This window comes from Entelurus aequoreus, linkage group LG18, assembly GCF_033978785.1.
Source record: "Entelurus aequoreus isolate RoL-2023_Sb linkage group LG18, RoL_Eaeq_v1.1, whole genome shotgun sequence".
Lineage (NCBI taxonomy): Eukaryota > Metazoa > Chordata > Actinopteri > Syngnathiformes > Syngnathidae > Entelurus > Entelurus aequoreus.
This window is the reverse complement of record NC_084748.1, coordinates 40,100,166-40,115,105: the sequence shown is the minus strand read 5'-3', so window position 1 is coordinate 40,115,105 and position 14,940 is coordinate 40,100,166. Positions and strand designations below refer to the sequence as shown.

At 40.0% G+C, this 14,940-nt stretch overlaps 1 protein-coding gene across 9 annotated transcripts in view; it reads right to left on the bottom strand.

Moving 5' to 3' along the window:
* Positions 1-14,940, bottom strand: part of LOC133634127 (VPS10 domain-containing receptor SorCS1) — a 499,576-nt gene that overhangs the window by 36,285 nt on the left and 448,351 nt on the right. For 5 of the 9 annotated variants that reach the window (XR_009821878.1, XR_009821879.1, XM_062027161.1 and 2 more), the window contains exon 21: positions 10,709-10,835. Coding sequence is in view for 7 of the 9 variants with exons in the window: in XM_062027161.1 (XP_061883145.1) it covers positions 10,709-10,835 (127 nt within the window). In the remaining 2 variants the exon portion in view is untranslated. Of the gene's footprint in view, positions 1-4,441; positions 4,793-4,843; positions 4,909-10,708; positions 10,836-14,940 lie in introns of those variants that run through there. The other 4 variants (XM_062027163.1, XM_062027165.1, XM_062027164.1 and 1 more) reach the window with 4 other exon arrangements.

Genomic DNA, 14,940 nt, shown 5'->3' with positions numbered 1-14,940 from the left:
TACTCGTCTCATCACGGCTGCTGCTAATAAAGGCGACAGGCAATTAAATAACAAGGCCCACCTGGGCCATCTACGCACCTTTCGCTGTCTTCGAGGCCGGTCCTGGCAACACCCCGTTCCCGGCAGGCACGCAGGCCACGCCCCCCCTCCACACATTTGTTTTTGTTTTATTTAATGTTAAAGAGAACAAGGAAATGGGATAAAATAGCTACGGTATGAAAAGGGGTAGGATTAAATAAGATCAGCTTCTTCCTACTCCTTTTCGGATGTGCTGTAATGAAACAATTGGAAATATGTTGATGTATTACATTGTATCGTATGCATGTTCGAAATAAACTGAAACCGAACTGAACTGAACTGAAGTATACAATGTTATGCAGAGTGTACTTGTAACAATTGTATGTACAAATGATCGTATTTGGTATGTACAGTAGCGGAAAAAAGTGGGGTGGGCGGGTTAGCTATTTCTTCTTGGGGGGCATAACAGAAAATAATTGAGAAGCACTGGTGTAGACAGAGAAAAAAAATGGGAGGCAGAACACAGCCCTGAGGCAGTCCTGTTGTTAAGACCCTTTAAAACAGTGTTTTTCAACTTTTTTTGAGCCAAGGCACATTTTTTACGTTGAAAAAATCCGGAGGCACACCACCAGCAGAAATCATTAAAAAACTAAACTCGGTTGACAGTAAAAAGTTGTTGTCGCAATTGTTGGATATGACTTCAAACCATAACCAAGCATGCATCAATATAGCTCTTGTCTCAACGTAGGTGTACTGTCAACACCTGTCACATCACGCCGTGACTTATATTTAGTTTTTTGGTGTTTTCCTGTGTGTAGAGTTTTAGTTCTTGTCTTACGCTCCTATTTTGGTGGCTTTTTCTCTTTTTTTGGTATTTTCCATGTCTTCCTTTGAGCGATATTTCCCGCATCTACTTTGTTTTAGCAATCACAATTATTTCAGTTGTTTTTATCCTTCTTTGTGGGGACATTGTTGATTGTCGTGTCGTGTTCGGATGTACATTGTGGACGCCGTCTTTGCTCCACACGCTGTAAGTCTTTGCTGTCGTCCAGCATTCTGTTTTTGTTTACTTATGCAGCCAGTTCAGTTTTAGTTCCGTTCTGCATAGCCTTCCCTCAGCTTCAACGCCTTTTCTTAGGGGCACTCTCCTTTTGTTTATTTTTGGTTTAAGCATTAGATACCTTTTTACCTACACCCTGCCTCCCGCTGTTCCCGACATCTACAAAGCAATTAGCTACCGGCTGCCACCTATTGATATGGAAAAGTATTACACGGTTACTCTGCCGAGCTCTAGACAGCACATTGCAAAAAGTCAGTGTTCAAAAACAAAAAAAATATATACAAAAAGTTGGGGTATTTTATTTGAACTAAGCAAAATTATCTGCCAATAGAACAAGAACATTTGGCTTGTCAAGACTTTCCAAAACAAGTAAAATTAGCTAACTTCAATGAACCCAAAAATACCTTAAAATAAGTATATTCTCACTAATAACAAGTGCACTTTTCTTGGTAGAAAAAAAAGAGACCTTTTTGCTCAATATGTTGAAAAATATTCTTAAATTAAGTAAATGCTAGTACCATTATCTTGATATAATGATATGCGCTCTGCATTACATTTCTTGAAACCAGCAAACTTATACTAAAAACAAATGTATTGTTCTTAATGGAAAGGCAACAAGGCAACCGCTTGTTACTCTCGGGGTCTCCAAGCCACTCAGGCAAATCATATAGTCTAAAAATGCACTTTTCCATCGACAACATGACATCATCGCGCCAAGTGCGTGCTCTTTCAGTCAATTAGTGCACATATATACAGCCCGGCCCCCGGCCAAATTTTTTTTTATTGTAATTTTGAGGAATTTATCTGAATGTGCATGAACTATTTCTGTTCAAAATTGTTTGAAATGTCAAATGTTAAATGTTTAAATATTAACTGTCATTTTACTGTACTGTGCCAACTGTACTACTATATGAGTACGTATTTTCTATTGTTTCATTGAAAATAAAACAGCAAAGTCCATTTGGCTGCCATCTGTTTTAATTATGAGACACAGTTGTGTCTCATAATGCTTGAAATAAGAAATTATTACTTTAAAAAAGTAGTTTTATACTTGTGAGTGTTGATGACACAGCTTTGCAACAGTTGATATTTTAGTTTCAAGCAATATAGGTCATAAAATCTCAGCAACAAGCTGTAATATCTTACTGAGATCATTTAGGACCGAAACCCTTAAAACAAGTAAATGACTCTAACATAAAATCTGCTTAATAAGAATAATTATCTTATTAGACAAAAAAAAAAGCAAATATCACCCTTATTTGAGATATTTAATCTTATTTAGGTTTCAGTTTTTGCAGTGCACCGACACTCAACAACAACACATCATTTGCGGATTATAATTACTGGTTTGCAAAAAATATTTTTAACCCAAATAGGTGCAATTAGATAATCTCCCACGGCACACATGCTGTGGTCTAGCTTCTAAAACGTTATCTATACATAAACTCAGTGCAGGGTGGACCTGACGATGAGAAAGACGGTGCAGCAGGGTGTTGGTTTTAAAGCATGATGAAAAGTCTGAAAGGAAAATCTTTGTATGTAGAATTGAGTTGCATGAGACATGCATCTTCGGTGCCTCACTTTGATTTGTATGCCAACTGGAATGGATCCAGTTTGTCTGGCGAGCCACTTAACAGTATTGTCCACACCGCTCTTTTCATACACTTGCACAGGATTGAGGTCAGAGTCACTGGCCTGGAGTCCCTCAGCTCCTTAGGTGGTGTCTTTTTTGGGGGGATTGGGATGATGATGATGGATTCATTCCACTGGTTAGGGACGCCGCTTGCGTCCTGGAGGTGCTAAAACAGCCTGGTTAACACCCCACCTCGCTGGGTTGTACAATCCTCTGAGCCTGTCAGGGCCAGCGGCTTTGTGCGGGTTTACTCTGTGCAGAAGGGAGGTTCGCAGCAGCTCATTAATGGTGAGAGCTTGCCGGGGACCTGGGGGGGTTACGGGGGTCCTGGATGTTGTTGTTTAAACACGCAAAAAAGCAGTCTAGCTGTTGTAGGTTTGGACGCCATGCTGTCATGATGTTTACGCCCTGCCATGCCTCTTTTACATTTACTCACGTTAATTTATTCTCCACCCTGTCCTTTTACTTCATTTTAGCAAGACCAGCCTTCTTACTAAATTTATTCCGTAGCTCCTGCACCTTGACATGACACCTTTAGAAAAGCCTTTTTTTCTTGGACTAACCCAGGGGTCGGCAACCCAAAATGTTGAAAGAGCCATAATGGACCAAAAATACAAAAACAAATCTGTCAGGAGCCGCAAAAAATTAAAAGCCATATTACATGTATCATGAGATATAAATTTAATTAAGAGGACTTAAAGGAAAGTAAATGAGCTCAAATATAGCTACAAATGAGGCATAATGATGCAATATGTACATATCGCTAGCCTAAATAGCATGTTAGCATCGATTAGCTTGCAGTCATGCAGTGACCAAATATGTCTGATTAGCACTCCACACAAGTCAATAACATCAACAAAACTCACCTTTGTGCATTCACGCACGTTTAAAGTTTGGTGGACAAAATGAGACAGAAAAAGAAGTGGCATAAAACACGTCCTAGAACAGGGGTCGGCAACCCAAAATGTTGAAAGAGCCATAATGGACCAAAAATACAAAAACAAATCTGTCAGGAGCCACAAAAAATTAAAAGCCATATTACATGTATCATGAGATATAAATTGAATTAAGATGACTTAAAGTAAGCTAAATGAGCTCAAATATAGCTACAAATGAGGCATAATGATGCAATATGTACATATCGCTAGCCTAAATAGCATGTTAGCATCGATTAGCTTGCAGTCATGCAGTGACCAAATATGTCTGATTAGCACTCCACACAAGTCAATAACATCAACAAAACTCACCTTTGTGCATTCACGCACAACGTTTAAAGTTTGGTGGACAAAATGAGACAGAAAAAGAAGTGGCATAAAACACGTCCTAGAAAGTCGGAGAAAGGTCTACATGTAAACATACTATACGGTGAGTTCAAGGACCGCCAAAATTAGTAGGAAAAAACGGCGCTCGCCAAATACTCGAATCAGTGAAGCATGTTTAATATAAACAGTGTGATTTATAACAATTATGGAGGTTTGTGTCATGTTTGTCCTCCTACAGAAACCATACTAAAACAAAAAATAGATTTTTTTCCCCTCATCTTTTTCCATTCTTCATACATTTTTGAAAAATCTCCAGAGAGCCACTAGGGCGGCGCTAAAGAGCCGCATGCGGCTCTAGAGCCGCGGGTTGCCGACCCCCGGACTAACCACTGTAACGGTGTTGCAAAAAAGATAAATTAGAATAATACATAATGTTGGATATAAAGAAAATACAAACCCTTTATTTATAGAATTACAATTATTGAAATTCAACGATTTGGTGCATTTGCAAACAGCTAAAATGATGTACAAAGCAAACTACAACCTGCTACCCAGGAATGTACAACAATTTTTCTCAAGACAAGAGGAGACATATAACTGTGGGGGGAGGTGTAGTCAGCACTGCTTGCAGGAGGAAAAGTCACCGCCGCTGTCCATGGTACTAAGGACGAGCACCATCGGGCAGGGGCGGGGCATGTGCTGACGGCGAGACACAGCTGGCAGGTAATTATATTTCACAGGTGGTACGTGTTAATCTAATCATCTGTTGTCTTCAACAGTAAGTGGCCGGGAGCAGAGGGAGGAGGAGGATTGGTGAGACTGAAAAGGTTGTTGATAAAACATATGAGCATTAAAACTTTGTTAAGAAACCTGCAAGCTTGGATCCTGTGAAGTGTCTGTCAGGCGGACCGCTAGGAAGCAACTTCCACAATAACCTTAGAGGAAAATCTAATTTCAAACATTTGTATGCTCGTACAACACTTAAAACCTTTGCATATCTGTAAGTGGAATTAAATTATGTAATGGATTAACCAAATAAATCAAACAAAGCACCAATATGATTCAGTTTAAAGGCTTACTGAAACCTTCACTACTACCGACCACACAGTCTGATAGTTTATATATCAATAATGAAATCTTAACATTGCAACACATGCCAATACGGCCGGGTTAGATTAGTAAAATGCAATTTTAAATTTCCCGCAAAATATTCTGCTGAAAACGTCTCGGTATGATGACGTTTGCGCGTGACGTCACGGATTGTGCGGACATATTGGGACACCATTGTGGCCAGCTATTAAGTCGTCTGTTTTCATTGCAAAATTCCACAGTATTCTGGACATCTGTTTTGGTGAATCTTTTGCAATTTGTTTAATGAACAATGAAGACAGCAAAGAAGAAAGCTGTAGGTGGGATCGGTGTATTAGCGGTCGGCTGCAGCAACACAACCAGGAGGACTTTGAGTTGGATAGCAGACGTGCTACCGTGAGTACGCAGCTTTGGCTTCCAAATATTTGATCGCTTGCCCGTACGTGCGTGCCGCTATGTGCATGTCACGTACGTAACTTTGGGGACATATACTGTATGTGCTGTATGAACTTTACGGAGGTGAACGGTACTTTGGGCTGTGGCATTGAGTGTGTTGTGCAGGTGTTTGATTTGTATTGGCGGGTTATATGGACGGGAGAGGGAAGGTGTTTGTTATGCGGATTAATTTGTGGCATATTAAATATAAGCCTGGTTGTGTTGTGACTAATAGACTTGTGTTTATTTCATGTTTTAGTCATTCCCAGCTGAATATCAGGTCCCACCCACCTCTCACAGCATCTTCCCTATCTGAATCGCTTCCACTGCCCTCTAATCCTTCACTCTCACTTTCCTCATCCACAAATCTTTCATCCTCGCTCAAATTAATGGGGCAATCGTCGCTTTCTCGGTCCGAAACGCTCTTGCGGTGGCCATGATTGTAAACAATGTGCAGATGTGAGGCGCTCCACAACCTGTGAAGTCACGCTACTTCCGGTACAGGCAAGGCTTTTTTATCAGCGACCAAAAGTTGCAAACTTTATCGTCGATGTTCTCTACTAAATCCTTTCAGCAAAAAAATGGACCAGCTATCCCCGTTTAAATAAGAACATTTCATTTCAGTAGGCCTTTAAGAGACTACAAGTGTTCACAAAGTACACAGAACAAGAATTATGATGAACATCTTGAACCCTTTTTTTTTATTGAGACAAAGATTATTTATGTATTTAATATTTGTTTGCTTACTATGGTATATTATTTATTTGTTCACTGTTCTGTTACAGAGAACAAAGACATTGGATAATATTGCTATGGTATGAAAAGGGGTAGGATTAAATAAGCTCTGCTTCTTCCTACGCCTTTTCCGACGTGCTGTAATGAAACAACTGGAATTGTGTGATGCATCACATTGTATCGTATGAATGTTCAAAATAAACTGAAACTGAACTGAACTGAACCATGCTTTCATGTCCTTGGTAATCCAATCTTTGTTATTTGAATGACTGGTTACAAGTTTACAGTGGTGTGCCGTCAAGGCCAGCAAGGCCTTCTCTGCTGGCAAGACAAGAACTAAAACACTACACACAGGAAAATATTCTAAAGAAGTTATGGCGTGATGTGACAGGTCGTGACAGTACACCTACTTTGAGACAAGAGCTATAGTGATGCATGCTTGGTTATGGTTTGAATTCATATCCAACAATTGCGAGAACGACTTTTTATTGTCAATATCGGCTGCTGAGTTTAATTTATTATGTTTTCTGCTGGTGGTGTGCCTCGGGATTTTTTCAATGAAAAAAATGTGCCTTGACTCAGAAAAGGTTAAAAAAAACTGGACTAGATGTCCAGCACTGCCATGGGCTGAATATTAACAAAAGGAAATAGATTCCTTTTATTGTCATTATAAATAACATACAACAAGACTCAGTTTAAAGCACAAAGTGAAACACACATGAAGCACGCACACATATTAGGATGAGAGTAAAATGTATTAAAATAATAGACAACAATGTGTTAAAATTAGGGATGTCCGATAATGGCTTTTTACCGATATCAGATATTCCGATATTGTCCAACTCTTTAATTACCGATACCGATATCAACCGATATATACAGTCGTGGAATTAACACATTATTATGCCTAATTTGAACAACCAGGTATGGTGAAGATAAGGTACTTCAAAAAAAAAATTAAAAAAATAAAATAAGATAAATAAATTAAAAACATTTTCTTGAATAAAAAAGAAAGTAAAACAATATAAAAACAGTTACATTGAAACTAGTAATTAATAACAATTTGTAAAATTAACTGTTAAAGGTTAGTACTATTAGTGGACCAGCAGCACGCACAATCATGTGTGCTTACCCCCGTATCCCTTGCAGACTGTATTGATATATATTGATATATAATGTAGGAACCAGAATATTAATAACAGAAAGAAACAACCCTTTTGTGTGAATGTGTGTGAATGAGTGTAAATGGGGGAGGAAGGTTTTTTGGGTTGGTGCACTAATTGTAAGTGTATCTTGTGTTTTTTATGTGAATTTAATAAAAAAATAAAAAATAAATAATTTTTTTTTTAACCGATAATTTCCGATATTACATTTTAACGCATTTATCGGCCGATAATATCGGCAGACATCTCTAGTTAAAAGGATAGTAAAATTGTATTTCACAGGGACATTTTTAGTGCATTAATTAGTTTGTTGATGGCTTGACAATAAAAACTGGGTAACACTTTAGTATGGGGAAGTAAGAAATACTTAATTTAGAGTTATTTGGACACTAGGGGAACATATAAGGGTTAGAGTTAGGGTTACTAATAAGCAATAATTCTGAGGTTATTGAGAGAAGGCTCTTAGTTAATGGCTTACTGGTTGTATAATAAGGCCATGCAGAATAAGGCATTAATAAGTACTTAATAATGACTAATTAAGAGCCAATATGTTACTAAATTGCATGTTAATAAGCTACTAATTAATGGTGAATATGTGTTCCCCACACTAAAGTGTTACCAAAAACTGTTTAACAGTCTGGTGGTGCGTGTTTTAAATCCGCAGTAGCGCCTCTCTGACGGAAGAAGGTTGAACGGGTGGTTAGCAGGGTGAGTTGTGTCTTTCAGAATAGTGTCTGTTTTTTGGAGACAACGGGAGGTGAAAATAAGGGTTGGCAGGGTTATGTTTGTTATTTTCCCAGTAGCTTTTATCACCCTTTGCAGGGCATTTGTGTCTACTTAAGTGCTGCTTCCATACCAGACCAGGATGTCAGAAGATTGGACCGAAGATTGGTAGAAGGACAGCAGCAGATGTGATAGGTTGTAACTCCTGAGAACCCTGAGGAAACACAATCACTGCTGTGCCTTCTTAACCAGGCAGTTTGTGTTCTTCCCCCAAGAAATATTTATGCCCAGAAATGTAAATGTTGACACCCTCTCCAGGGGCTGGTGGTCATTTTTTTGTCTCCTGAAGTGTATTTGTCCCCGTCTTCCTGGTGTTTAGGGTCAAGTTAACTGTACACCATTCTGCCAGCCTGTACGCCGTCTCGTCTCCCCCCCGCTGAACAGGCCCACCACTATTGTATCATCGGCAAATTTAATGATGGCGTTAGTGATATAGGTCGGCGTGCAGTCCTGTGTGTACAGTGAGTAAAGAAAAGGGCTGAGGACACAGTCCTGTGGGGCTCCTGTCCTCAGAGGGCCCTTCCTGACTGACTGTGGTCGGTTGGTTAAAAAGTCCTGTATCCATATGCATATGTTATGGTGGAGATCTAGGTCAGACATTTTCTTAAACAGTCTGCTTGGGATGATGGCATTAAAAGTAGAGCTGTGATCCACAAACAGCAACCTTGCATATGTTTCTGTTTTTTTCCAGGTGGAGCAGTACAGTGTGGAGGGCGATGGAGATAGCATCATCACCTGTTGGATCTGTAAGCGTACTGATGAGAGTCCAGAGTGGGTGGAAGAGCAGCCTTGATGTGTTTAAGCACAAGTTTCTTTAGGCACTTCCTAATTATGGAGGTTAAGGCCACAGGCCGATAGTGGTTAAGGCCTTTTATTGCAGTCTGCTTGGGTACGAAGTCGGACACGTTTCCAGTGAGGGTTGGACTCCGCCAAGGCTGCCCTTTGTCACTGATTCTGTTCATAACTTTTATGGACAGAATTTCTAGGCGCAGTCAGGGCGTTGAGGGGATCCGGTTTGGTAGCTGCAGGATTAGATCTCTGCTTTTTACAGATTATGTGGTCCTGATGGCTACATCTGGCCAGGATCTTCAGCTCTCACTGGATCGGTTCGCAGCCGAGTGTGAAGCGACTGGGATGGGAATCAGCACCTCCAAGTCCGAGTCCATGGTTCTCGCCCGTAAAAGGGTGGAGTGCCATCTCCGGGTTGGGGAGGAGATCTTGCCCCAAGTGGAGGAGTTCAAGTACCTCGGAGTCTTGTTCACGAGTGAGTGTAGAGTGGATCGTGAGATCTGTTGTGGTGAAGAAGGAGCTGAGCCGGAAGGCAAAACTCTTAATTTACCGGTCAATCTACGTTCCATCCTCACCTATGGTCATGAGCTTTGGGTTATGACTGAAAGGACAAGATCACGGGTACAAGCGGCCGAAATGAGTTTCCTCCGCTGGGTGGCAGGGCTCTCCCTTAAAGATAGGGTGAGAAGCTCTGCCATCCAGGGGGCGCTCAAAGTAAAGCCGCTGCTTCTCCACAACGAGAGGAGCCAGATGAGGTGGTTCAGGCATCTGGTCAGGATACCACCTGAACGCCTCCCTCGGGAGGTGTTTAGGGCACGTCCGACCGGTAGGAGGCCACGAGGAAGACCGTTGGGAAGACTATGTCTCCCGGCTGGCCTGGAAACGCCTCGGGATCCCCCGGGAAGAGCTGGACGAAGTGGCTGCGGAGAGGAAAGTCTGGGCTTCCCTGCTTAGGCTGCTGCCCCCGCGACCCGACCTCGGATAAGCGGAAGAAGATGGATGGAAATTCATCCGCTAACGGTCCCGATGAGTATCCAATCACAGGACGTGTAAATGTCACGTTCAACTTAAGGCCAGCTAGAAGGCCTTACTGACAACTCTTGATCTGATTGGTTATTGCAATTATCTATCAACTGTATGTGCCCGTTCACTAACAGTGCACGGACGCCCGCATTGTTGATTCTGAAGGCCTCTGGCAGATTTGGTACAGCATGGCAACAAAAGCTAGCTGAATTCTGATTGGATACAAACTAAAACTAAAAACAACAGCACTGGACGGAGCATAATATGACATGAAGAGAATATGAATACTTTTAGATATTTACGGAAAGTAAACAAAAAAATAATTGTATCTTTAATTATGATCATGATTTCTGGTTATGTTAGGCCAGCAGAGAAGGCCTTGCTGGCCCTGACGGCACACCACTGGTATACAGACCGATACATTTGTAGATTTAGATACACGTTTTCAAATAATTTTGCTACAATAATACTTCCATCAGGGCCAAGAATAAAATGACCAAACATACCAGCCTAGAGTAAAAGACCTGATAAACCACAGTATGGCAAATAATTTCAGCAGATTTTTTGCTGACCCTGTTTAGACCTAAACTGTCAATGTATCATGCCAACTTGCATATATTCCCAATGTGCTGTAACGCTTAAAATTGAAACCCTTTTATTCTGCAGCCCGAGGTGACATGCTTGCTACAATGACAGAATCTCAAAACAGAATCCTTACCATGGACAAAAATAGTCTTTCGGTCCTGCAGGATAGTATTCCCCACAGACACCTGCACAGTGACGGTACTGATGCCTTCCTGGGGAAATGTGTATGTCACACTTCCCTCCAGGGTGATTATGGGCTGCTGGGGGAAAGAAAGTCGGGGAGAGAAAAGGATAAGGGTTGAGTGTGATGAAATAGGGAGTGTCAGAACATCAGGGCTCCTGTGAGAGAACCTTATCAACGGCTGGTTAACATCTCACCCTGCAGCATAGGTGTAAGCCGGCTGGCACAAACAAACACACGCACAGACTCTAAAAAATGTCTGTGTGACACCAGCAACTATTTCCTGACCATCAGTCACATTTATGTGTGTTCTTCTAAGAGCTATGAGATATGAATACTGTTGGGGTTTATTGGCAAAAGAAAGAGCTCTGTATGTGGAGGTTAATTTGTGCCTTTATTATAAAAGCTTTTTTTGGACACTGCATATATGTACCGTATTTTTCGGACCATAGGGCGCACCGGTATAAAATGCGCCCTATAAATAAAAAATATAAATATACAAAATAAAAATATATAAAGGCGCCCTATAAATTTTCATACAAAAGGCGCACCAGATTATAAGGCGCATTAAAGGGGTCTGTGGAGGGGGGCGTGGTCGGCGCGCCTCCTGCGGGAATGGAGTGTGTATGGCCCGGCTTCGAAGCCCAGCTGACAGGTGAGTAGATTGCCCAGCTGGGGCTAATTATCCAATCACCTGTCGCCTTTATCAGCAGGGGCCGCGGCCATGAGCGGGAAGGGCGGATGAGAGCAGAACGCGCACACCCGACGACAGAAAGAACAACCGACCACAAGCACACATATGAAAATAAAAGTCTTGTTCAAACTTGCTACCCGGGCTCGAGAAGATCCATTGGCCTCAGGAGAACCCTACCCACATAGAGAGACGTTCACAGGGTCATAGTATGATTATTTTTCTGAATTTAAAACCCTATCTTGTGGTCTACATAACATGTAATGGTGGTTCTTTGGTGAAAGTGTTGCATAGATTATGTTTTACAGATCATCTTCAAGTAGCTTTCTGAGCGTCTCTTCAGGATGCGCCGTTTTGTGGGCGGTCTTATTTACGTGGTTCACCTTCGGCAGCGTCTTCTCCCCGCCATCTTTGTTGTAGCGGTGTAGCGTGCAAGGGCGGGGGTGGAAGAAGTGTCAAAAGATGGAGCTAACTGTTTTAATGACATTCAGACTTTACTTAAATCAATAACGGAGCAGCATCTCCTCATCCGTGGCTCAATAATCCAACAACAACGCCGGAAATGTGTCCCGTGAAAAACCGTCCGACCGGAACCCTCTAATAACTAAAGTTCCGTGGGTGGATTACGTGGAGTCTTGCTGTCCGGAGGAGGAGTTTGGGGGCATGACGCATCCTGATAGCGAAACAAAGCCTTTCTGGCTGGCTTCTGTTTTCGCCAGCGTGTCTCCATCTCCTCGTGGCCAGTTGCGAAAGAACAGACGGGTGGCTTCATTCTGTCACGTGGGGGCTTACGCTTGCCGCGCGGTTCGTTCTCCCAATGCAACACTGACGGCTCTGGACCAAGGCGTGAGGTAGGAAATGATTTATTTATCATAAATCATAGATGGACATAAACAGACAAAAACAAAACAAAAGGGATGCGCAGATACACTCGAGGCTAAAGAATCACTTAGCACAGGAATCATAACTCAAAAACTTACGTGACATTTGCGAGAAGCAAACAATGAAGCCACCCCGAGTGGCCGGCAAAAGCAGGCTTAAATAGAGTCAGTGATTACAAACAGGTGTGATCCAAACAACAAATGACAGGTGAAACTAATGAGTCGCCATGGTGACAAAAACAAACAAGGAAGTGCAGACGGAACTAAAGAAGTCCAAAACTAACATAACTAAACAAAACATGATCCGGACCACGGATCATGACACATTTAAAGTTTTGGTGTTGTTTACTGGCGTCATCTTGCAGTTTACACGTATCTCTTATGTATGACTGCCATCTACTGATCACACTTATTACACCATGTACCAAATAAAATTGCTTCGATGTCGGTAAGCACAACAAGAATTATGCCGTACATTAAGCGCACCGGGTTATAAGGCGCACTGTCGATTTTTGAGAAAATTAAAGGATTTTAAGTGCGCCTTATAGTCCCAAAAATACGGTAACTGAATTTTGTGCATTTACATTTTGTGAACTGAATTTTTATTTACATGAAACTATGCTGACAATTGAATTGAAAACAATTCAGTGTTTTAAAATTCAGTGTAAAAAAGAATCAGTGCTGAAAAATTCAGTGTCGAAAAATGTGCTGCTTTAAAAAAGCAAGACTCACTTCCGGTAAATTAAGACGAAAGCAATCTATCCTGTCTCAGAACCAGCCAATGAGGTGTGAAGTTTGAAGTCACGTGACACCGGTCTTGCAAATCAGCATAAAAAAAAATGGCAGTTAACTGGGCTACCTGCTACATAATAAACAAATTCAGTTCATAAAATTCAAACGCAAAAAAAAAAATAGCTACATACATTTAGTGTCAAAAAAATTTAATAAAGACACAAATTAACCTCCATAAAATCTGGCATACCTGTTGGTGCTGAAACATATATATATATATATATATATATATATATATATATATATATATATATATATATATATATATATATATATATATATATATATATATATATATATATATATATATATATATATATATATATTAAAACTAGGGGTGCACCAAACAAGTATTTCTATCTATTGATTATTGTTTCAATTAAATATTTAATCAGGAGATTTAATTTGTTTTTGGATGCAACTGTTTTTAGTTATAGTGGTGCAAAACATTTTACAGTGAATTCCCCCAAAATACACCGGAAGACAACAATTGTCTTATATATGTAAAAACTTGAAATGCATGTTGTTCGATTGAAATTAAGTTAAATTATTCAAAACTGTTTTACTTTTTTGGCATCCTAGTGAAGCACTATTGATGCCTTTTCAAATGTTCACGCATTGCAGGGGTGATGCTGTGAAAAGTAATTTTTAATTCGCACAGTTTACAGATTACCTGGACAAGGGCCTCGTTTTCCCTCCAAAGGACTGCTTTTCTCCGGCGGCATCTCGGGGTGTTTTGATCAATGTTTTATGCTGCCAATTGCAATACGGATCATCAATAAGCTGATGCAAGACAAGAATATGCGTCTTTTCCTTTTCTGTGCGGTCTAAATAGTGAAAAACTGCTAGTAAGAGCAGCTTAAAATGCAGCTAATGGGGATTCATCTATTTTGCCTATAAAAACCTAAAAAAACATCCAAACATATTGTATATAAATGCTGTAAGTATATGTAATGTAGTAACAGGCTAATTCATAACAACATGTATTATTTACAGTATTTTGGTCATTTTAAGCATTACCGTAACTTCTTCCGCAGTGAGCAGTTTTAGGTCCAAAGTTTTTTATTTTATATATTAATGACCTGTGTAATGTCTCAAAATCCTCAAAGCCGGTCTTATTTGCAGGTGATACAAATATAATGTTTTCTGATAGTAACTTGAATAGACTTATTGATACAATCACTTTAGAAATGAATAAAATGCAAACATGATATAAAAGAAACAAGTTGTCTCTAAATTTAAGTAAAACAAATATAATTATATTTGGAAATAAGAAGATAAATACACAAATAAAAATCATGATTGAAGGGATTAATATTGAGCAAAGTAAATTCCTTGGCGTAATAATTGCTGAAAAATTTAATTGGAAAGTACATATTAAATATGTTCATTTGAAATGATCAAGAAGCATTGGAGTGCTGGCAAAAGCACGACAAGAGCTAGAATTCCCTATAGCAAGTGTATTATTCACTCATTTATCCTTACTATACTTATTGTGCAGAAGTTTAGGGAAATAATTATAAAACCAACATATATCCCTTAACAATCTTACAAAAACGGGCACTTAGAATTATCCATAATGTGGGGTTCAAGGAGAACACCAATAGCTTATTTTTAAGGTCGAAACTGTTAAAATTTCCTGATTTGGTAGAATATTTGACATGGTTTATCATGTTTATTAACCCTTGTGTAATGTTCATATTGTTGTTACTCAGCCAGCGTTTGTGGGTCTGATGGATTGTGCATTATGATGGGCAAAATCCCACAGAAAGTGCAGTTTTCCTTGTGCTGAGACATTCTCCACTCTATAGATTATTCTC